Source organism: Miniopterus natalensis, chromosome 1 (genome assembly GCF_054644295.1).
Source record: "Miniopterus natalensis isolate mMinNat1 chromosome 1, mMinNat1.hap1, whole genome shotgun sequence".
Lineage (NCBI taxonomy): Eukaryota > Metazoa > Chordata > Mammalia > Chiroptera > Miniopteridae > Miniopterus > Miniopterus natalensis.
The window spans coordinates 148,032,449-148,058,114 of record NC_142081.1 but is presented as its reverse complement, the minus strand read 5'-3'; the positions used below and the strand labels follow the sequence as shown (position 1 = coordinate 148,058,114).

Genomic DNA, 25,666 nt, shown 5'->3' with positions numbered 1-25,666 from the left:
ATTTGATGATAAGATACATTCTTTATTTAGTGCATTTTTGAGATCCTTGTCTTAAGTGGTATGCTATCTTAAGATACTAATATTTTACTTTCACTGCAGTTTTATAAGGATGTAGTGCTACTTTTCTCTTTCATTAATAAGTTTTAAGAAGAGCCCTGGCCGGGTAGCTCAGTTGGCAGGAGTGTCATCCAGATATGCCAAGGTTGCGGGGTCGGTCCCTGGTCAGGGCACATACAAGAATCAACCAATAAATGCATAAAGAAGTGGAACAACAAATCAATCTCTCTCTCTCTCTCTCTCTCAAATGAATCAATAAAATTATTTTTAAAATGTAAGAAGAAATGCTGCTGGAACCATACATTTGTATGAAGGCTAATCATTTGGGGGAAGTTTAATTATAAATTTTGTTTAAGTACAATAAAGTTACTGACGTGTTTAATGGTACATAATTATTACTGTTGAGTTAATTGGTTCTAAATTATAGTTATTAATTATAGTCATTAAGATTATTTTAGTTACTCAAATCAAAATGTAACATCTTCTATAATGAGTTATTATTTTGATGCTCTGTTCAATTTAAGTATTGTTTTGTGCATGTGCACATGGATGTGTAACACACCTAGAGATAAGGCCTGGGTCTAGCTTACCAAGCCTGGATACCTCCTGACTCTTCCTTCCCTCATGGTCTTGGTTCCCTGTTCTTCTCCCTCTACCAGTACCCTCCTGTTTTCCCTGTGCTGTGTGTGCTCTTGTTTTCTTTCCTTCCTGTCCTTCCCGGACCTCCAATTCAAGGCTCTTCACAAACATCACCTAACTGATTCTTACCCTTTGGCCTCTTGGTACAGTGGCAACACCTAACTGGCCTGGGAAGTCACCACCCTGTGGGAATGGAGTTTGGAAAATTCAGACTTGGCTAGTAGTAGGCAGGGAAGGAAGACACAGTCAGCTGGGATCCTAATTCTGTGGCATATTGAGCTCTATTGCTGCGTGAGGGGAAGATTTGGGCTTAGAGAAGCAGAGGGAAGAGAATGAAGGAGGCATATTTGGTCTTCCTTTAAAGAGAGAAGGGAAAAGCCAGAAAGTCTGGTCAGATTGAAAAGCTGTCTTCTCTTTCCCTTAGGTCGTTGAAGCCTGTGTGAATTGGTGCACAGTGTAATAATAATGATAATAATAATAAAACATTTACAAATAATAATAATAAAACAAATACTATTACTAATAAAACATTGCATTGTGTGGTATGTGCTGTGCTGGTGTTTTATTTAATCTGCTCAACAGCTCTGTGAGACAGGTGGAATTACAGTTGCTATTTTCAAGGAGAGAGAGCTGAAACTGAGAGGCCTATTAAATTCACGTCACACAATTAATAGATGGCAGAGCATGAATATGAACTCATGTTTGCCTAACTTCAAAGCCTCTGCTCAGGACTGTGTTCTTACTTGCTATATGGACGTAAGCAAATCATTTAATCTCTTTGAAGCTCTCTTTCCCCATCTGTAAAAATTCTGATAGTGGTAAAGAATGATAAAGTGCCTCCAAAGTCCCTGACTTACTTGTTAGTGCTCTGTAAATAGTCCAGTTTACTTTTTTCTGGGTCATTTCTTTCTCCGGGCAGAAAAAGACTATGTGAGAGGAGCTCTTTCTCTAAAATGATGGAAGAAAATTTACCTTTTAGCATTTCCTAGTTAAAGTAAAATGGGAGAAGTGCAAGTCTGATATCTATGATGTCTTTTTTCCCTTTCATTCCCCTCCCCCTCCCCTTCCCCCACAGAGTCTATCCATCTGCATCAATAAACAGAAGCTCAGAGGTAGTTCCAACATGTGCAGCCATGTACGCTTGCTACTTAAGGGAGACCACAAAGCAGTGTTTTTAAAGAAGCATACAGCTACAGTTAAGTTTATGGAAAATTGGACAGCAGTACTGAAAAATGCACTTAAAGATCAAAAGAGAAGCATTTGCTTGTGATTAGTTTGATTTATACTGGGCTTGACCCAGGAGCTTCCCACAACTGCTTCCTTCCTACAAATTGTGCATTTATGAAATACACACACCCTTATGGCTGTCATATATTATGTATAAGGTTTACTGATGACAGAAACTTATTACTGCTTCAAACAAATGCAGGCTATTTAGCTTGCAAAAACAAAAAATGAACTATGCAAATAATGGGTGACCTTGTAGTTTTTTCTTAGCTGCTCACAATTCATAAAAATGCTACATAATACCCAATTGAGGGGGGAAATTTATCTTTGTAATGAGTGCATGGCTTGAGGAAGTGGTCCTGGGGATAAATGAAGCTCAGGAGTATTCAGTGAGATGCGACCTTTAACAAGTTTTATATTTGGTTCTAGGCAATGGGCCTTTCCCACTATACATACAGCATTAGTTCAAGTTCAGGCTCTTCATGATCTTTAAATCATGTAAGCAGGAAGCCTGAGTATTGAATAATAATGATAGAGATTAAGAAGTTAATGTAAAAAAGCCAAGACAACATTACTAAGTTCAAAAAACTGTAGATAAAAATGAGTTTGTTTGACAGTTTAAATAATAATGAAAGATTATATAGATGGTGATGGGTAATTGTTTCTATTTTTGACAGTTTATTGAGAAAGAGTTGAGATTAAATATAATTAAGCCCTTTGTCTTGGCCGGTGTTGCTCAGTGGTTAGAGTGTCAGCCTGGCACCAAAGAGTCTCGAGTTCAGTTCCCCGTCAAGAGCAGGTACCCAGGTTGCAGGTTTGATCTTGGCTCTTGTTGGGGCACATGCATTGATGTGTCTTTCTCACATCGATGTTTCTTTCTCTCCCTCTCCCTCTTCCACTCTCTCTAAAAAATAAATGGAAAAAATATACTTGGGTGAAGATTTACAAAAAACAACCATTTATATATATTTATATATAATTAAGCTCTTCCTAATACTTGTTCAATGAAGTTGCCAAGGGGAGTTGTGCTATCACTTTGGAAGTCCTAGGAAGAATACATTACTAACTATCCAAACTGCATTTACTTTGTCCTATTGGAAATATTGTTTGATTTTTGACCTTACTGAAATCAGTTCAGCCTAATTAATTGAAGATTATCATTTTGAGATTATAATCTGTTGTTCTTTCTTTGGTGAATTAAGTATACTTCTAGAATTTAGTATATTAAACTGATGCACTGATTTATTGATTTCTTCTTTACTACAGTTTAATCAGATATTTTCTAATATCTACAGTAGTCAAGGCTCTTGGAAAACAGCAAATTATAAAACATGATCCCTGACCTTATGGTGCTTGTTTTGAAGTTAGAAACCAGTGGTGACAGATTATAGATGGTTTGTATTTCAGGCTTTGGCTTTATTCTACATTGTAGAAGCAGAAGATATTTGGAGTTTTTTCACCCTCATTTTGTAAGTAGTTGACATGATTGGAGTCCCAGTGTGAAATAGGAGTAGGGCCACCATTATGGAAATACAAAGGTGGAGGAGGGGCGGGAGGAATATGGAGAGTCTTGCAGTAGGCTGTAGGCAAGATCACGGTGACAGGTGATCAGGGTGTGGACTAGCATGGGAGAGGAATGGAAGGAGGCAGAATTCACAGGAGCTGTAGGATTCCTGTGCTCTACTATCGGAAAATAAGGTGTTAGAGTAAAGCAACCTTAAAAACATAATTCTGAGAAGTTGGTTTTGAAAATCTTGAGGCCATAGGAGCTCAGAATCTAGTTAGGCAACCTGAACAAAGGGGTAAGAAAAGTTTTTCTGGTTATGACATTGGATTTGATTATTTTCTTTCTGCATTTTTTACTACCTTTATATTACTACAAGACTGGGAGTATTTAAATTGCTTTTGTTAGATACATTTAGAGAAACTTTCCATAGGTTTCATTATTTCTATGGTAAGGCTACTTTATGTTAGGAAAGGTGAGGTAATTAGCTGTATTCTCTCTCTTTTTTCAATGCTTGCCTTTTTGGCTAAAATAAAATCTAGGGTAAATTATGTTTATACTTTTTTCTATCATTATTCAGATTTCAATTCATTTGCTGATTTTAATGGGGAATAAATGTCCATTTGCACTGCCAACAGGGTCTTTAAAATTTGACTCCTATTTTGGGATTAGATCTATACCTTTGTGCAGATAGCTCACAGATAGGTGAACTTTTAAAACTTGGAAGGGACCTTAGGAAGGCCTTTGAGATCATCTAGTACAGCACCCATGTTTCTCAGATTAGTAATCTGAGGTCAAGAGAATAGTAATAATAGTTAGCATTTATTGAGCTATAATCTCACATAGTCATTATAACAATCCTGTGAATAACTACTACAGAAAACTGCTGACTTTAGGAACTGTTTTTTTTGTAAATGTCTTTCACAAGAGAAGAACAATTAGTATTTCTGTGTTAAATGATTTTTAAGATATTTAAATGAATAAAGAAATGCTAATTATTAAAAGAGGGTCCACACCCATTATTTAATATATAGTCATGAACTGCTTAACGACTGGGATCCATTCTAAAAAATGTGTTGTTAGGTGATTTCATTGTTGGGCAAATATCCTGGAGTGTACAAACCTAGATGGTATAGCCTACTACACCTAGGCTCTATGGTATAGCTATTGCTCCTAGGCTACAAGCCTGTACAGCATGTCACTGTACAAAACAACACAAGGTTAAATCAAGCACAAGAGAAAGAGATGCAGTCAAGAGATGTCTGAGGTTGTTGCTGGCCTAATATGGCATAATATTTTATAGCAAACTTTTTTTTTATAAGTACAAAGAGTAAACTCTAACAATAAAAAGGTGCAGTATAGTAAATACATAAATCAGTAACATAGTTGTGTATCATCATTATCAAGTATTAAGTACTGTACATAATTGTATATGTTCTACTTTTATAAGCCTAGCTGCACAGTAGGTTTGTTTTCACCAGCATCACCACCAACACATGAATAATTAATTCCTTGGGCTAAACTGTTACCGCAGCTACGATGTCACTAGGGGATAGGAATTTTTCAGTCTCATTATAATCTTATGGGACCACTGCTACCTCTGCGATCGTTGTTGACCAAAATGCACTTATGGAGTGCATGACTATAGTAAAACCATATCACTTAATGTATTGTTAATTGAAAAGACTTTTTCCTAAATCCCAAATACACACACATTCCTTTTATATTTTAATAAATATATCTGCCTATACATTATTTTAAAATATATGTAATAAGGTTCTATCTTAATTCTTTTCTGCTTGATCCTGTGATCCTGAAGTCCACTTCATTTAATTTTCATTAAACTTTGGAACTACTTTGACAATCATACAATATATGTAATAAAAGGTGTGTATATGTTATAAGAATGTTGATAAGTTTTATATGAGTCTGCAAGTCTTATTTTTTTAGTGTCAACATTTCATTAATTTTTTTTTTTTTACCTTCAAATATCTGGGCAGCTGAAAGGAGTTGTTTTTATCAGTACAAAAATGACAACAAAATCACTATATACTATGTATGTGAGAGAGAATGTTTCATTTTAAAGGTCTGAAATATTTTTTACACCTTATATCTGTTAAATTTTACATATCCTTGCTCAAATAGATATTTTTTCTATATAGAAAAATTTCTAGTAGAAAATTTTTTAGAGAAGGAAAGAAAGATTGGAGATTAAAGACTGTGGTACACAAAACAGTCTGACAGTCTCAGGCACACTGGTTTCCTTCCTTGCCTGCTAAACACCTAGAGCAGGAAACATCCAGTATAAAAGCTATCTGGGCCTGTGATCTGAAAGAATTCAACCCCCCAAATACTGGATATGAATGGGACTCAATGGGAAGGATTGTTCAGTAGATCCTCCCATTTGTGTTTCTTTTTGTGCTCAAACAAAAATACAGCTGTCTAAAGAGTTTTAAAAATTACTTCTAAAAGCGTATTAAATACCCTATCCAGCTTACAGTCTTCTTCTTGTGCTAATATATAGTTTCCTTGGCTACTTCTCTTACTCATTTGTAACAATCGCACTCTACTGTTACACAGTAAAGAAATGGAGAAATTATCAGGGAACCTTTCTCATAAAATTATTTTAGTTTTATAGAGCAAATAAGAATTTAAGAAAATAAACATGAATGTTACTTAAATTTTAACTTTACCTGTTAAACAAGATAATTTTTCTTACTTTGTCTAATAGTAAAGTAATATACTTTTCTTATGATGTTAGCAAAGGTATAATTTTCATCTGTGTTTATTATTTCTTAATAAGTGACACTCCTAATTATATTTATTTATTACAGCTAAAAGATGGTGGCAAAGCATCGCAGGCAAATGTGAGAATAGGTGACGTGCTTCTCAGCATTGATGGAATAAGTGCCCATGGAATGACTCACCTGGAAGCCCAGAACAAGATTAAGGGTTGCACAGGCTCTTTGAATATGACTCTGCAAAGGTAAATTGCTTTTTGTTTGGCTCTGAGACAGAAAATAACACTGGCAAATGTGTTTTTGTGTGTCTGATTCATACTCTTAACTAGAAAGCAGTTTTTACTACGCTGTTTTCAGATGAATAAAAAATATGATACTCTTAAATTGAGTTGTTGCGCAGCATAAAAATTGGTGAAAGCTTTGGATTATTTCTCCATAAAAAGGCATGTATTCACATACAAAAATAGTGTGTGCAGCTCAGTGAGTTTAAGAATTCCTGAAATTTCTCAGTGGAGCGCAGGCTAAGAAGTCTTACTATTGGGTAAAACCCTTTGCTTTAATATTCTGGGCATTATATTAGAGGGTATTCTTTTAAGTATGATTTGACTTTTCTTGGCATGTCTTTTCTCTTTGCTTCCTTGGGTAGAAAAATAATTTTTTAAGATATGAAGTCCAGATTTTCTGAACTTTTATTTTTAAAGTTACCTGGCCTCAATTATGAAACAGCTAATTCTCTCTTTGATGATAATATGTCAGGCATTTTGAATGTCTCAACATTTGACCTACATTGAAATCACCTGGATTGCTTATTAAAAATACTGATAGGAATCAGAATATCTGCAAGTAAGAACCAAGAATTTTATATACATTTAATCCTCATCTGAGGACATGTTTTATTGATTTGAGAGAGAGAGAAAGAGAAAGAGAAAGAGAAACATTGCTGTGTGAGAGAACATTGATTGGTTGCCTTCCTTACACTCCCCGACCGGGGACGAAACCCACAACCTAGGTATGAGCCCTGACTGGGAATCGAACCCGCAATCTTTCGGTATACAGGAACAACCCTCCAACCAGCTGAGCCACACCAGCCAGGGCCAAGAATTATATTTTCATAAGTTCCCTGTGATTATTATGAATTCTAAAGTTAGAACCACTGCAGTATCTTGGGCTATGGGGAGGGGAAAGAAGAAGTGAAGAGAGGGTGATTGAGTGTAGCTCTGAACCTTTAGGTTTATAAGGAAGGTGGCTGTCACCAGGTGGTTATGGAAAGTTTTAAACAGGTCTTGTTTTTAATGATTGCAAAAGTGTTTCTATTCTATAAAATTTGGAAAACACCTTTTTCCCCCCAAAACATCTCAAAGTCTTCCATAAATTATCTTGTGTATTATAAATCTTTTAAGAGGGGAATAACGTATGTGGTGCCTTCCAAAGGTATCTAGCTATGTAGCCTTTTTTGAGTTTCTCCTGGAACTATTTAAAGGATATATACAGGGTAAATTATATGTACTTGTCTGGAGGAATATCGATTTGGTCTTAAAACTGAATAGTAAAATTTTTTATGAACTTAGACTTAAAGATTTACTTTGATGGCTTTCTAACCATTTTCTTTTTTTCTCCCCTTGAGAGAAATTCCTTTCAGTGGGACTGTTGAGTAAAAAGTTGTGTGTATTTAAATTTTGATAACTATTAGCTATACATTTTAATGCCTATAAAAGTAATCAATGTGAAACATAACCTTGTTAAAATGTTCTATTTTGATAGTATCCTTTCTGCCTGTAAATGAAAGTACTCATTTTTATTTATGGGCATTTTTACTAAGTATGATTTTGAAAGGGAACCAAGAAGTCAAGAAGCTTAACGTGTGAAATATCAACAAAACAAAACAAATACAGATGATGGTCTGTTTCTCAAATTCTAAAGTTGAAAGTTTATGTTGGGTATAAGCTCTTTTCTTGGGTATCATTTCTTTCCTACTAGCCTACTTGTTTTCACATTGTGCTCCCTATTTTATGACCCAGGATCCAGTATCTTATTTCCTATTGAAACCACTTCTAGGTCCCATAAGAAGAGATGAAGACCAGAGGTTTCCCTGTTTGGGTACATTTCCAGTTTGAGTAGTAATCTGCTACTGCTTCTAGTAAAGATTCTTTTAAGCTACTTAAATACATTAATCTTGTCTTCATATTTCTGAATAATGACATTCAGGGACTCAAAGTAGGAGAGAGAACTTTAGGGTCCTATTGTAATTCATTGTAATTCTCAAGTTTTTGAATGGTTCTTGTGTTAGGTAACGTCAGCCTGAAAAGAGATTTGCATTCAAGAAAATTCATGGTATGACGTTGGCAGTACTACTGAAGAAATACTTTTTGCCTTTTAAGGAAAAATAAAACCTGGCAGAGTTTTCTTCAGTTCTCCCCTATACTAGGGCCATTCTCCTCTTAAAGTTCTCTTTTTCATATCAAAGAAATTATTTTTTCTTCCACTTATTTCTGAATTTGAACAGCAGCATCCTTAATTGGCCCCCAGACACCGTACTCTCTTTATGCCACCTGTCAACCATATTGGTCTGCATTATCCTTCCAAGCTGAGTTACCTACAACAGTACTTTCTCTGTGAGATTCTTCATAAACACGTAGTTTCTTCGTGAATATTCCTCTACATACTTGACTTAGTTTGGTTTGTCTAGAAGCTGAACCTAAGGTGAGACTCATGGTCAGGTGATATATTAAAGGAAGGATTGGGAAGAAGACACTGAGATGAGCTAGGATGTGGTTTCAGGGAATGTCTAGTCTCAACTTGATCCAGGAGGGAGCTTTGGAACAAAATTGTGCCATAGACTATAGAGCCTGTCCTGCATTGAAGTAAGGGAACTGGGCTTTTGCCCTTGCTCCCCTGCATTTATTAGTGATGGGTCACCAGCTGTCGTGTGTGTATGTGTGTGTGTGTGTGTGTGTGTGCACGCGCTACTGTGATCGTTACTCAAAAGTGAATAGTCTTTCCATTTAAGATAGGTTTCTTCCTGTCCGTCACATGCCTTTATGTTCTCAGGAAATTCAGTTCATCTGGAATACCTGCCTACCTCTTCACTGCCAATATGTGCCTCCACATACACAAACTCCATTTTGAACTCATCCTCTGCCCAAAGACTTCTCTTACTATTGCAACTTACTTATTTTTTTGCCTCTGAACTTCTATGACAAGCTTATACCATTTCATTCAGTAATTTAAATATACGCTAGGAATAACAAGGCATGGATGAGTTATGTACAAATAAACCTAATTAGTTCAGTCATACCTAATAGTATTGCCTAAGTAATTAATGAATTACTCCTTGTATATTAGTTCTGTTTCTCCCACCAAACTTCTTGAAAGCAAAGACCATGTTTTATGCACTATTTGTATTTGACATCTTGTATAAGATGTCTTTTAGTGTCTAATAAATATTTGATGGGTACCAGCATTATTTTCCCAAATTGAAATCATTTATTCCACAAATATTTTTTGAGCTCTTGCTAAGTGCCAGGCATTGTTACAGATGCTGGGGACACAGCAGTGAAGAGAACAGATAAAAATTCCTGCCTTTGTAAGTGCTGACAAGGCATAAGTAGAACCATATAGTATGTCATGTGGAAATAATTGGTATAGGGAAAAATAAAGCCCATAAAGGAGATAGGGAATGCAGGAGTAGGGAATTGCAATTGAAAATAGAGTGGTCAGGAAAGCCTCAGTGAGAAGGTTATTCGATATCTGGGTCCTAAGTGTCCTAGGTAGAGGCAAGAGCCTGTGCAGTGGCCCTGTCAGGGAAGCTAGTGTGCCTGGAGCTGAGTGAGTGAAGGCAGACTGGTCAGAATTGAGGTCAGAGAGGTAGCAGGAAATGGGTAGAGGTGGGACAGAATTTGTAGGTCCTGTGGGTTACTCTAATATTTGTAATCAAATTTCAGTTTTCCTGGGCCTATAAAAAAATTGTGAGAAAGACTTGGAGAGTTTTTTGGGGGAAAAATGACTTCATTATTGGAAAGAGGGGCTCAAAGAAAGAGCAGACTAAGCCTCTCCCAGTCTTGATAGTGGCAGCTCTGCCTTTTCTTGCAGAAACACTGGCTGATTACCACTTGCCCAGTTCCTGTTCACCTCCACCCAAGAACTCCTAGGGGGAGAATATAACAGAGAAAACCCATTTGTGTTTGCTGAACTGAACATTATCAGCAATTTTGTTTTGCAAAAATTTTTTGCATTAAATATTGTGTATCTGTTCACTAAAAAAATAATGGAGGTGATTACCAGAGGGAAAGAGGGGTGGGGGGAGGTAGGAGAGAGTAAAGGGGGTATAAATGGTGATGGAAGGGGACTTGACTTTGGGTGGTGAACTCACAGTACAATATACAGATGATGTGTTATAGAATTGTACACCTGAAGCCTATATAATTTTATTAACCAATGTCACCCCAATAAATTCAGTAAAAAATAAAAAAAACCCAACTATCTCTTCTTTAGGCCCAATCTCAGTGTCCTAAAATAGAATTTAAGAGGGAAAAAGTAAAGTAAGGATGCTTGATTAAGGTTATTTAAACCTTTGTTTTTTCTATCTAGTCTATCTCTCTGTGATATCCCAAAAACTTGACTCACTACAATCTGGACATCTAATGAATACAGGGGTGTAAAAGATTTCATTTTCATTTGTCCTTTATCTTTGAAAAGGATTTGAAAAAAGTTTTTCTGCATCTGAAACTCATTCTTTTTTTTATTCCTTACCCAAGGACATGCTTAGAGAGAGAAGAGAAAGGGGGGAGAGAGAGAGAGAGAAAGAGAGACACATTGATTGGCTGCCTTCCGTATGTACTCTGACCAGGAATCGAATCGGTAATCTTTTGGTACATGGGATGATGCTCCAACCAACTGAGCCGCTCTGACCTGGCTGGAACTTATTCTTAAGAGTACTACAATTTGACAATGAAAAATTCTGTTTGAAATTATTTTTCCTCCTGTGGAAATTAGGCAAATGGCAATGTACTTATTTTTAAATATCGAAAGCCATTTTACCTGTGCTTTTGATCTGAGTCAAAGTGGATCATTTAAAAAATTATATTATTTTACCTAATAAAAGAAGAAAATACCTTTTTAAAACTCTGATGTCTAACAACTCTGTTAACTATATTAGAGTTGGAGTCTATGAGTAAGATTTTTTTACCATTTCAATATCAGTAATTCTGCACATAACAGATAAACTTACCACTAACTTACTGTATGATTGGGGCAAGTTGCTAAACTTCTGGGCCCTAATTTTCTTGACTATAAAATGAGGTCATGGGTGATTTCTAACTTCCTTTAAATTTGGGTTCTTGTTCTGGTTTTTTAGCTGTAAAATGATAAGTTCCCTAGGGCTTGGTGTTAGATCAAACTAACTTAAGTTTGCTTATTTTGGCCGAGAGAATCAGGAAATTGGACTTTCTTCATTGGAGTTATCTTAAACTGTGCCAGGTTAGCAAACTGGCTTGTACTATTCTGCTGACTTTAAGATGAAAGGTTGGTCATACAGATATTCAAACAGCATTTAATCATTAAAAAATACTTCATATATTTATTCTTATTTTATATTTTTAAATTAATTCTGTTGGGATCACAGAAAAGGTACATAGCTTTTCTAATCTTCCTTGTTTTTTACATTATGGGTATTGACATATCTGTGTTTTGTTTTGTTTTTATTCCTTAGACTTCATTTAATGTATAACTTGTTATGATTGGAAATGAAAGATCTAGAAGGACTGAGTTTTGAAAAATATTGATGTACTCTCTTTATGCCTCCCCCTTCCTTATCCTTCAAGAAACAACAAAAAAAATTGTCAGAGGTCCAGCAACTACTACTCATGAGTGACAGCTTGGAATAATTTAATAGGTACATTGAATTACAAGTAAAAAGAAAAAGTAGGTATTGTACCAATCTGAAGCTCTTAGCCATCTTTTGTTTCATTTTAATGATTGCTTAACATTCTATTACTGTTGGCTCTATGGGTTCAACTCTGCTCTTTCACTAACAGCATAGAGGCCAGAATTCAGAAAGTACTGTGTTTTTTTTCTAGTCAAACTTTTCAGTTGTTTCAGGGATATTTTAGTTCGTGAGAATTAAAAGATGTTTAGTTCAATTATCTTTTCTTTTCATTGGAGTTGGATGTTATCCCACTTCAGGTTATCTCTACCCCCCGTTGATATTTCACAGGCTTTTCTAATGTCCGCTCTGCAGTTTAGGTTTTACTGTTTTTTGTTTGCTTATTTTGTTGTTTTTGTTTTAGTTTTGGTTTTAATTCTTAGGTTGGAGGATGATTCTTTTTCAGCAGGATTGAGTTTGATTGCACCCTCCCCTCAGCATTGAAATTAGAAGTGCTGCTTAGGAAGGGGAAGAAGACAAGCACACATTGACATCTCTTTTGTGCAAGACTTTTCACATATATCATTTAATTCTTATATCAAATCATTGCGGGAGGAGTTAACATGCCAGTTTTTCAGATGAGTACATTATGGCTTTGAGAATTTGTGTTGCTTGCCTTACAAACCCAAGTCAGTTCAAAGCCTGTATCCTCCCCACTTTCTGTGTAGCAAGGGACTTAGTGACTATAGTCTCTTAATAACATTTGATAAAACAGAATAGAAACACAATAGGGGTAACTCTTTGGCTCTTGTAAGCAACAGCATCTCTATCCAAAACATCCTTTTCATTTTTAGCCTTACCTGTCAGCATTCTATAATAAATATTATAACTAAGTATTTTCTATATCCTTCATAGACTCAATATATTAGAATGAAAGTAAAATAAAAAAAGGAGGCTTAATTGGCTCGTGGGCTGCTAGATAGGAACATTCATTTGGGTACCGACTTGTGTATATAGTTGCCTGATCTTTATCAGAACGTCACCTTTCATTTTCCCTCTCAAGTTTGTAAGCCATTGACTATATTTGCTAATTTATTTCTGTATTAAAGTTTAAAGACTTAGTTTTTCAGTAAGCTTCTATCTATGCGTTCCATGAGAATAAGGGTTTGGGACTTTCTGCTCAATGTGACACTCTGGAAAAGGGACTGTCAGTCAATAAATCAATCAGCAGATGTAGAAGTATTTATCAGGTACCTCTTCTTCTATTGAGTATGGATAAAGGTTGTTGAAAATGAAGGCTCAAGCTAGTTCATCTCTTTTGATAGTGCGTAGCAATTTGTAAGTAGCAGGTTTGGCCAACATGGGTTGTGGGGGTGTATTTTGCATTTTGCATTTTTTTCCTTTTGAACTTTACATCTTGAAAGTGTTTAGTTATTTTTTAACATAAAAACCTTGCTTATTCCTCTGAAGGAAAAATGATTTCAGTGTATAACCCTTGGGAAAACAATCCTAGGAAATAATACATTTAAAGACCTATTTAATTTGAAAACTTTATTGTAAGATTTTAACATGCACGATGTTTTTTGTATGTGCAGAATTTTAAAACAAGGCCACAAAATGGTACTATAACACTGGCTTTGAAATTAGGCAGGCTTCGTGCAAACCTTGATTCACTACGTCCTAGCTGTGTGACCTTAGGCAAGCTATGTAACAGTTCATTTAGCCATTTGTAAATGGGTATAATAACAACTGCCTTGTAGGGCTATTATAAACATAAAGTGAAATAGCACATGTAAAGAACCTAGGATATAATAAAGGTAAATTTTCTCTCCTTTCTTCCTACTTCTCTCTTTATTGATAAGTGAGTATTCATATAGTATGCATTGTAAACTTACTTCCAGGAGATCATATTTATTTTGTTTCTTAGCAACACAGTGGGTGTGACTGGAGGGAAATGAGAGAAAATGAGAGGGCAGTCTGGAAAGTAGTTATCTGAGAAAGTCAGAAAGATGATGATGCAAGTGCTAGAAGAAAGGAGTATTTAGTCGAGTGAGTGATTTTGATCATACAATTGTAATTAAAGCTTTTAAAAAGAGTGGATACAAACATGTTTACTGCCTGCTAACTACTGCTTTGGTTTCAAGTTATTGTCTTATCCAGTGATTTATGGCAGCAAAGAGAAACCAGGACACACCTAGTCTTGTTTGTTTTGCTGATTCCTCTTGTTCTTAGAGGCATGAGGCAGATATAATTCTCTTTTTTTGAGGGTTAGTCAGAAAGACAAAAAGAAATTGAGTTTTTTCTCTTATTCTCCCATTCAAATTCATGTCTATTCCCTTTAATTCCCTGAGTAACATATTAAAATCAAGTTAAAATACTAACTTTTAGTTGTGTTTTTAATAATACTTTTAAAAATAATTTTCTCTTCATTTTTCAACACTCTCATTAATTACTTAAGTTGAGTTGAAAGTCTCATAATGTTCCAAATTTCTTAAAATTGGACTTTTCCTTTAGATTTACCTTATGACTAGCAGTCATAAGGGGTAGAGGGGTAGATATAAATCATGATTTATGATTTTTGCCTTTTAGGAATTTATATCTATTCATTGCGATTAGAACAGGCAGGTAAAGAGGTTGAGATTTCATTCAAATGGAAAGGATTCCTGGGGTGCTGAAATTTGGGCTAAGCTTTGAAAAATGAGAAGGGTATCACACATGGAGGAATACCCCCTGAGGTAGTGGGGAGGTGGCCAGTCCCCAGTATATGTTGGATTGAGCATGTTGACCAGTTGGAAGTAGAAAGAATAAAAAGAAAGTTAGGTTAAAATAGTGCTTTGCAGGGTCTTAGACACCGAGGTATTAAAAGTTTTGAACAGAAAAGTGACATTTTTAGGATGATAGTGAGACTGTTTAGAAGAAGGTAGGGAGACACCAGAGACAGGGAGCTTGGTGAGACAAGTATTGCAGTGACTTGGCTAAGTGAGGGCTTGAAATAGAAAACAGAGGGGAAATGAGAAAAATTAGAACTTGTGAACAGTAATTCTAAAAGCCACAGTAATGGTGTAGATATGAGGAAATAGGGAAGAGCCAGAGATTGCTCAGGCTTTTAGCTGCTAGACCCAGGCTCTGTTCTTTCACTTTTTCCCTGGTCTTCTACTTACTATAGAGTCTGGCTTCTCCTCCCGTCATGTCACTGGAACTACTTCACACTTGCATGTCTCACAGATTCTTCAAACTCAACAAGGTCAGAACTGAGCTCAACACCTTAGATCACCAATTTGCACCTCCTGCTGAATTTATCTTGGTGAATGGCCCACCAGCCACCCCATCACCAAGATCAGAAGGACTTATTCCTTGCCTGAACCTCCCACATTCATCTCCAACCACCTGTTATATAGCTTGTATATGTATTAAAACAGACTGAATATAATATAATAAATTAGCATGGCCTCAGGGTGTGGTGGTGGGGAGAGACACAGCTCCTAGTCATAATGACTGTATCTTAAAAAATGTTTAAGATCCATTTGTTAGCGTCTACTAATGCAACACTTGCTGAACTGGCTGCTCCCTGGGAATAGAAAGGAGGTCCTTACTCTTGCTCTCAAGGAGCTCACAGTGTGGACCCCTGGTTTCTAACCTTAAATAAGTTTCTAACCTTAAATAAGGACCTTTTTTAAAATACCAGATATTTCTTGGATAAGGCCTTCCCCCATCACATTAAGAATTTTATTTTTATAATCATTGTATCTCAGTTTTAAATGAAGAGGAAGATTTTTTTTACATCTATGTATAGGAATCTACATTTATTTAAAAATTCCAGTGTTACCATGATTTAAGCAGACTTTAAACAGTGTTTGGTACACAGATGAATTCGTGAATCACTTGTGAAAACTTAAAACTGTGTACTAGTTATCTGCTTCAAGTGTGGTTCACAGATGGGAACCTCTGGCCAAAAACATTTTAAGCCATCTGAAATTAGACTGGGAAGCAGAGACACTCACAGGGAAGGCCAGACTGAGGAGAGACAGGCTGAGGGTGTGGAGGGAACCGGAGACGACATAGACAGCAGGACAGCTGAAGGAGTAGAGTAACATGAGAAGATTCTCCTGGCCACATCTGCTTAATAGATTTAAAGGACCATGATTCCACAGCATTGGATTATACCAAATTAACCTTCATTATCATTTTAAGAAAGAAAAAAAGTTGAATTTCAGAGATTTAAAATGAGAAGCATGCAATATATCCTTGTATGAAACGGAATAGCTGAGTAAGATGTAATGTGAACGACAATTAAGTGATAAAAAGATCATGCCCAATTCCTGAAGGGCAGAAATAACGTTCTATTTATTACATTCTCCAGTGCCTACCACTGTGGCTTGGCCATAGGAGATACTCAATAAATATTTATTGCCTTGAGTTGTAGAGAATTTAAAAATAAAGTATTTCTGCTATTTTGCTTGATAAATTTAGAAATAATTCACAAGAAGGTTATTATTAGTGAGATAGAGTGACAAACTGGTCATTCTTGTGTATTCAATGGCAGCCGTCTCCTTGGAGTTCCAAATAAAAATTTTTGTCCATAGCATCTAGAGCTTTTGAAAGGATTGAAATTCAAGTCATTCCCAACTGTTTCCAGTGGCTGCTGTTGCTATTAAGGGTTTCAGAGACTGAAATAGCTTGGGCTTTATATGAGTTTAAAAGTAAACTGGAGTGATTGGCTGTGTAAAGCACATATGTGGCTGAGTATTTACACTGTCAAACTTTGCAGCTTACTTGTTCTTTAATGTATTTAAAAGCCTCCATTTTCATAGTAAACCAGATTTATAAATAGGTTTCTAAATGTTATTAGTTCCAATAATTTCTTTTATCAGCCATGAACAGTCTTTCTCTGAAATTTAAATGGATATGAAAAATAGTCTTTCATTTATCTATTTTTTTATGTGTGTGTATGAATTTTAGTTCCTTGGGTAACGCAGTATGACTTCATTTCTGCATTACAACAAAAAACCTATAATAATCCTGAATTCAATGACCTCTCTTAAGTTGAGTCTGCCTTTATCTTGATTGTTTTGGCTGAAGTGTACAGCACAGTTTTCCCGTGTAATTCATCCTGTTACAGTGAACATGAGGGACTTTCCACATTCTTTTGTTTTATTGGAATTATGTTATACAGATTGTGCTTTGAAACAATGGACTACTTATTAGTCCAGAATATTTTTATCCTGAGAATAGGTTTGGTTAACAAATTATTCTTAAAACTAAGAAAAGTATTTTTGTATTTGAAAAATAAGCTAGTTAACTGCTTTTTCATAGCATTTTAATCTCTTTGACACTCTCAATTATAGAGCAGTATCTCTTTTCCAGATTTCATAAATTCTCTAATGTTTGTGTAGATCTCATTTTCTAATGAGAAGCCTACTTACTCTAGTGAGGCAAAAAATTCTCTCCGAGGGATCAAAGTGAATTGTTTCTTTATTAAAACTTTGCTGTGGTGTTTTTAATTTTTGCATTCAGTTTTTGCTGTTGCTGTATACTATTTACATTGAAGTTATTTTAGTAATTACAGAAAAGAGTTCCTTTTTATTTCTTCAAAGAAGCTTATATTGATTATAAAAATCCTCCTGTTTCCAAGAACTTTTGGATAATAGTTTTTCTTCTGAAGATATCTGATGGAAAAAGCGTTACAGTTGCTAGGGAAGCAATTTTTGTCTTGTTTCTTAGTACACACAGTAGGAATTTAGTAAGTACAGCATTTTAAAGAAAAAGAAACTAGCATTTTAAATTCTTACTCTAACAAGTTACTGAGCTAAGAACTTTACATACTTCAGTCATTTAATCTTCATAGCAATTATTGTGGCAGATATTATCACCCCACTTTACAGAGATATTAAGTGAGTACTTCAGAGTCATACAGCTTGTAAGGAAGTGAGCCAGAATTCAAGCCCAGGTCTGTTTCCCTCCTAAAATAATGATTTTTCTCCAATATCACATTGCCTCTTTAAATAAAGGAATTAAAAAAATATTTTTATTGTGTAGTCACTATAGTGCCTGTTGTCTAAAAGTTCATTCTGTTCTTCCAAATACACCACAATAAGAATTTCTGCCATTAAATTTGTTCCATAGGAGGCAGCGCAAGAGGCAATTATGGAGACATTTGTTCAATATTCCAGTAATTTCAAATGCCATGGAAAATACTAGCAAGAAGGCAATGCTCTTTGAAAAATTTGCACTTTTAAAAGCTCACAAAATATTCCAGCAGTAATATTACCTCATTCATTCCTTCAGCAGTGCCAATGTATGCATTCTCTGATAAATTAAAGCAGCTTTTAAAGTAACTTCATCTGTAAAACAGTTTTGTAGTTGAATTAAAATGCATGGCTAAGTTCACATATAGAGAACAGACTTCATAGATTCATAGCATTTTAGAGTTTGAAGCAACTCCATCTATCACCCAGTAGAGCTCTTAGCCTGTCTATAACATTTGTCTATATTTATACTTGGAAATTTTTTTTTAATCTGTAAAAATATACTGATAGTGACAACTCTGTAGCAGTAGTGACACTGGGATTGGAGTTGTGAAGCACTGGAGGAAAGGAAGAACAGACAGGTGTTATCCTGTGAGTTCATTTTTTTTACAGGTTTATAAACCTGTTTACTAGTTGATAAGTTTTTTTAAATGTTTCTATTGATTTTTTTTTCTTTTTTTGAGAGAGGAAGGGAGAGGGAAAGAGATAAATATATATGAGAGAGAGAAATGATAGGCTGTATCCTGAATGCCCCCTCTCCTACTGAGGATGGAGCCCGAAACCCAGACATGTGCCCTGACTGGGAATCTAACTGGTGACTTCTCGATGCATGGGCAAGGCTCAACCAACCCAGCCACATAGGGCAGCCTCTGAGTTTATTAACCTTCTCACTCTACATGCTTATTCCCTGCTCTACTCTTCTCCATTTATCTTGTGGTCTAATTACAATGTTCTTTTAGGTATCTTATGCTGAGAGTGGGAAATATGCTGGAGTTAGTGGTAAATTGGTTTGTAGCAAATACCGTGAATGTTAAAGAAACCAACATGTTTTCTCTTTTCTCTAACCTTTTCCTACTTTCTTTAAGTTGCTCATTTTCCTATATTCCTTTCTTTCTTTAGAGCCTTAAAATCCTTCCACTTGACTCTAAGGTATCATAATGTCCTCTCTAAATGATACATCTGGACCTTGAATAAACCATATGTAATTGAATTACATAAATAGAAAAAATTGTTTGTTAGTTTCAGTGGACATAGAGACCTTAAAAATATGAAGTTCAGTTGTTCCCCTCTTTCCCCCAAACATACACAGGTGGGGTGAATGTGATGGCAGGGGGGAGTAGAGTAGCATTGTTCAGTCACCTGAAGTTTGAAGTTTTGAACAGGAAGAATTTTTTTAGACTAAGGACATAAGAAGGTTTGCCAGGATCTGAGAGAAGAGAGAGAGCCAAGTTCAGAGTGATTCCATGCTTAAATTCTACGGCAAGTTAAAAGTTAGTACAGAAAATTCCCAGTTTTCACAGGGATCAAATGAGATGAGCTAGGCTGGAGGTTGGGATCAAGTTAAGAAGCTCGAAAGTATTGTAAAAACCTTAGCAGTATATGAATGAGTCACAAGATGTACTGAGTTTTCTGTGACTTACGCTCGCACGTGTATGTATAGAATATATATATATATAAAACATAGTTCATATCCCTACATTTCCTTTGTAATTCCTTCTGGAAACATATATTTAACTATAGTGGTGTGCCAGTAAGTGCTAGGACCAGGAAATAAGCACCTAATGGGAAGAAACAGACATTTTATAATACAGATCGATGATTATCAGGTCATGGGTATGTACAGGTAGCACCTGGAGACGAAGGAGGCAAAAAAGATATCCCACAAGTGGAAGCTTGAATATTGAATAGGAGCTTGCCAGGTGGTTAAAAGTAGGAGGAAAGAGGGCATTCTAGGCAGAGGGACAGATTAGGGAAAGCCATAGTCTGTTCTGAGAACTTGTCAGTAGTTCACTGGGCTGAAATGTAGTTTTTGAGAGAACAGGAAGAGTAGGAGATGGTTAGAGGGTTCAGATTATTATAAAACATCTCAGCTGCCATAAATGAAAATCTGAATTTTGGTTCTTAGTTGGTGGGAAACTACTGAAGAGTCATATTGTAATAACATAATAATAGATTTAATAGTAATAATAGTAAATATTTATTGAGCAGGTAGTATGTGTCACATTCTTTTAAATGCTTTACATGTAACTCATTTAATCCTTTCAAGAACTCTGTGAAGTATGGATGCTTTTATGAGTCTCCTGTGAAAGACAAAGTTAAGGAAGTGGAGGGAAACAATAGCTAAAGCCAACCACCAGGCTGACATGCCCAGGCATTCTGGCTGCACATAATATGTGTACGGCAGAGAAAGGAGGAGACCCGGTTGGAGACTGTTTCACAACTGTATGTGGGAATTGATGAAGACCTGGGCTAGGACATGATTGGGGTGGAGGAGTGAGAGTTCTGATGAAGGCTGAAGGTTCCAAAACTGGCTGAGTTTCTTTTGAGCAGCTGTGCTGATCCATGTCTTATTGCCTCCTTTCTATTGTTTACCTCCCATTGAAAAAACTCTGTCCTTCCCTTTTGTTTAGCTTTTTCTCTCCTCCTTTCCCATTAGTAACACTCATTTACTCATTCTGTTAACAAATATTTGTTAGGTTTTTCATTGGTGTGGGTCTACATTAGCATAATTACAGGAAAAAAAAAGACAGTTCTTGCCTTAAAGGGGTATTGGATGTAGTGTGATGAGTAAGATTAAGTGCAGAACCTGTAATTCAAGTCAGTGTGAGAGAGGTCATCGGAATGAGACAAACTTCTGGGAGAGCCGTGCTCATTTGACTGTATATTTCATCTTCCATTTGTATTTCTAAAGCTATTTGAGATAATTCAGCTGGGCTGGTGAGGTCTACAGCTCCCTGGTTTCCCTAGATGTCAGAGCTGGGTCCCTCAGAGAGCCATTATATACTCTATTTTTAGGGGTGCAGAATACTTTTTGTCCTCTAACACATACACCCTGCACACCCTCTGCATACCCCCCACATACCCCTTCCAAATGTCTCAACATTGTGGCTTTAAGAGAAAAAAATCTCATTAATGTAAAATGTCATTCATATTTGCTGCTCGACTATAAGTTCCTCAGGGCAAAGGCCATACCTATCTTGTGTACAGTAGTATGCCCTGGCCTTTAGTATAGACTTGCACTTGTGTGCAAAAATATTGGTTGAAAACTGCACCTGAGGGTGAAAATTTCCTTAAAATACTTTTACCAATAATTAGCACATGAAAGCACACAAACGTACAAGAGATGAGTAAGGCTTTGAGCACAAGTTTGTGATGCTAAGTAACACTACACTAAATCTTAGCCACTGATTGGCAAGAACAGTTTTGTGAGGCAGCCCCACATGCCATGTCCCTCTCCGGGGAGCTTTACTTTGATGTCTACATTTTTAGCTCTTGATTATATACTCAGTCCCTTTTGTCCATTACTAGCTCGGGAGTGAGGTAATTTATTCTCCTTCCTACTGCCTCTGTGCATTGTGAAAACAGAACTTCCATTCACACCTTCTCCGCCCACTTGAGAAGGGCTGATTCAGAATATAATTTCTGTCCATCCAGATCAGCTCCTCCCCTGGGAGTTGGAGTGTGTGTGTGATTGGGCCTAATTTGATATTCAGTGGGCCACATTTACCAATGAGGGAATAAACTGTTCCCTAGCAGGGTTATAGTCTCTAAGTTCCACCCCTTCACCTTCTGTCCTCAGATAAGGCAGGTGCCTGCGAAGGAGAGGCCTGCTGTTCTCTCTCACTTCCTGTTTCTTTATCTATTGTTTTGATAAGTGAATGGAGTCAAGGAAATGGAATTTAAAAAGAGTCCCCTCTTTTCTCCAACACAAAGTAGAAGCCCTGCATTTTGGGCCTTAAAGGGGGCTTGCATTTATAAAGACCTTGCATTTACTTCACATTTGCCTTCCAGTCTTTGGTATGTCACCTCCCCCAGGGAAGGAGGTTTCAGTGCCAATCTTACCTTCAGGGCGAGAGGAGGTTTGGGGTTGATGTGTACCTTTGGGTTAGAAGAAGAAATCATTGTGCTTTAATAGTCATACACTGACTAAAGCAATACTTCACTTATTGGGCAATGAGCCCTTTTCCTTTCTTTTGTTAAATCATTCACCCTAATTTTATAATTCCAGCTATTTCCAGTGATCTCAAATCCATTTTACTTCATATATTTAATAGGTTTAGAGTGAGTGGTGCTTTTTCTGAGCCTACTGGTAAATTTAGCTTTTGCCTAATTTAGTGAAATGGGAAAAATCATTAAAAGAGAAAACTATTCGTCTTTCCTAGAAACAAAGCTTAATGGTGACAGTTGCTAATCTTTAAAATGTATTTATGGGGCACAAGGTACATTTTGGCAATTCATTTCACTGTGAAGAAAGAAATTGGTGGTAATTTTCCACACTGGGAAAATGCAAAAACAGACTTTTGCTTGTAGAATGGCTCCCCCTCATATATCCATTAATAGTAATCTCTAATATTTGTATACATCAAAGTACTTTGATGAGTATACTCTCTCGTCAAATCCTTTCAACACTGTTTTGGTACTGTATTAGTTTCCTGTGGTGGATGTAACAAACTGCTGCAAACTGGGTGGCTTAAAATAACAGAAATTTGAGGCCAGAAGTCTGAACTCAAGGTGGCAGAAGGGCGGCCCTCCCTCTGGGACCTCTAGGGGAGAATTCTTCCTTTCCTCTTCCAGCTTCCAGTGGCTGTGGGCATTCCTCGTTAGCTGATCACTCCAGGATTAGCCTTCATAGTCACTTTATCTCCTCCTCATGTGTGTCTGTGTCTTCTCCACTTCTGCTTCTTATAAGAAGATTGGTCATTGGATTTAGGGTCTACTCAGGAAATCTTGGATAATCTCATCTCAAGATCTTTAACTTAAATAGGGAACATTCACAGAATCTGGGTATTAGGACATAGGTATATCTTTTTGAGGACCGCTGTTCAACCCACTACTTACTCTTATTATCTCCATTTTCCAGGGAGACATTAAGTGGTGAATCTTAAGAATAGGACCTGTGCTTCTCCACCACCACTCTGTGATACCATGCTGATTTATTCAGCTCTATTTGTAAATGATCTGTTTTGAGGAATTACTTGTATGGTATTTAGTCCTTTATTTAATTAGGATTGAATTCACACCTGCTAAGTTTTTCCTACTTACTGCATAGTGTGTGTTTTGGGAAGTATATGCATAGGATTCATTGATGCATTTTCTTGATGCAGACACAGGTGTTACCTTCCAGTGGTTAACTCCAGTGGAAGAAAAGGCAGCTCACTGTGTTTACAGCAGCATAGACTTGTTTTTCTGGTTCAGTGAAACCAATCAGAAACATCGGAGTTCTAATCCTGACTTCATCACTTACTAGCTGTTAGGGGTATGAGCAAATTATTTTAGTTCTTAGAATTTCAGTTTATTTACCCATAAATTGGGAATCCCTATTTTGTAGAGTAGATTAGTTGAAAAAGTTAAACCTGAGCATTTATTAAGTAGGTGCCTAAATTAAGCTTATAAATATTTTTAAAAATATAATTCCAAGATCTATGCGTTTATTCAGGCTTATTTTGTCAGCTTTAGTAATAAAAGTTATACTTTTAAAACAATTCTCTGTATCACAAGTGATGGAGCTTGTTCCTTTAAATGAAAAAAAAATAATACGTCAGCATCTTTCATTATCCATGTACATATATGGTATCTTTTTTAAAGCCCAAATAATATTTGCTTTGCCTGTTTGTGGTATCTCCTTCAGCACACTTTGGTTTTATTGTTTGTGTATGTTTAAGAAAAAAACACATCATTCCTTTTACCAAGTGCCAGACACATATGCCAAAGGGAAAAATTACCAGAAAGAATGTTACATCACATCGTTAACTTTAGCATTTTGTCAGTGATAGCTTCCTCCTAAGGAGACATTCTAATTAAGGTTGGAGGTCACAGTTTCTTTTTAAGAGCACTGTGTTCCAATTCTGAATAATATTTTTTAGACAGGAAATATGACCATCTTTCATTTTATTGTCCTTTTTAGCAGATGTTTGTAGAGAGAACTGGATGCTGATAAAACAAACTTCCCCAGTCTATTTGTTCTTACACTTGTTTGTCTCTCACAGTTACGTAAGCCTATTTGGTAAGGTGATGGTGGTCAAATATATTTTCATCTGCTTTTTTCTTTTTTTTGTTAATCCTCACCTGAGGATATTTTTCCCACTGATTTTTAGAGAGAGTGGAAGGGAGGGGGACAGAGACAGACACAGATGTGAGAGGGACCCAGAGATTGGTTGCCTCTAGCATGTGCCCCAACTGGGCCTGGGATTGAACCTGCAACCCAGATACATGCCCTTGACCAGGAATCAAACCCACGACCCTTTGGTATGTGGGCCGACTCTCTTAACCAATGAACTACACCAGCTGGGAATTTTCATCTATCTTTTTTCTTCTTCTTACTGATTTATTCTTTTTTTAAAATTTATCTTTATTGTTGAAATATTACAGATGTCCCATTCCCCCCTCCCCATTGATCCCCTTCACCCTGCATCTGCCACCCCCCCAGACCCTCACCATACTATTGTCTGTGTCCATGGGTTATGCGTATAAGTTCTTTGATTAATCTCTCCCCATCCACTCCCCCACCCCCATATTCCCATTGAGATCCCTCAGTCTGTTCCATGCTTCTATGTCTCTGGATCTATGTTCCTTAGTCTATTTTTATTATTAGATTCTACATATGAGTGAGATCATGTAAAGCTGAATCAGGAAGAATCAGAAAATCTGAAGAGGCCAATAACAACTGATGAAATTGAAGCAGCAATCAAAAAACTCCCAGCAAACAAAAGCCCTGGTCCAGACGACTTCACAGGGGAGCTTTCTAATTCTTTAAGTTGTAGGGTTAGATAGTTTATTAAAATTTTTTCTTTTTGAGGTAGGCCTGCAGTGCTATGAACTTCCCTCTCAGGACTGCTTTCACTGTGTCCCATAGATTTGGAATTGTTTTGTGTTCATTTTCATTTGTTTCCAGGAAGTTTTTGATTTCTTCCTTGATCTCTTTGGTAATCCATTCATTGTTTAATAACGTATTATTTATCCTCCATGTGTTTGAATGCTTTTGAATGTTTTTCCTGTAGTTGATTTCTAACTTCATGCCATTGTGATCCTAGATGCTGGATACGATTATCATGTGGTCTATCTTTGAGAATGACCCATGTGCACTTGAGAGGAATGTATATTCTGCAGCTTTGGGTTGAAACGTTCTGTATATGTCAATTAAATCCATCTGATCTAGTGTGCCTTCATTCTGAAGTCTATTTTGTCCGATATGAATATTGCTACTCCAGCTTTTTTTTTTCATTTCCATTTGCATGGAAAATTTTTTCCATCCCCTTACTCTCATCCTGTGTAAGTCTTTTGTTCTGAGGTGGTCTCTTGTAGACAGCATATATTTGGGTCATGTTTACTTATCCACTCAGCCACTCCATGGCTTTTTATTGGAGTATTTAATTCATTTACATTTAAGGTTATT

General features: G+C 36.4%; 1 protein-coding gene across 1 annotated transcript in view; it reads left to right on the top strand.

Annotated features, from left to right (window-relative positions):
- The window catches only part of PDLIM5 (PDZ and LIM domain 5), a 178,487-nt gene that overhangs the window by 45,000 nt on the left and 107,821 nt on the right, over window positions 1-25,666 (top strand). Inside the window, 1 exon segment of the mRNA XM_087826536.1 lies at window positions 6,262-6,413. Coding sequence (XP_087682662.1) covers window positions 6,262-6,413 — 152 coding nt within the window.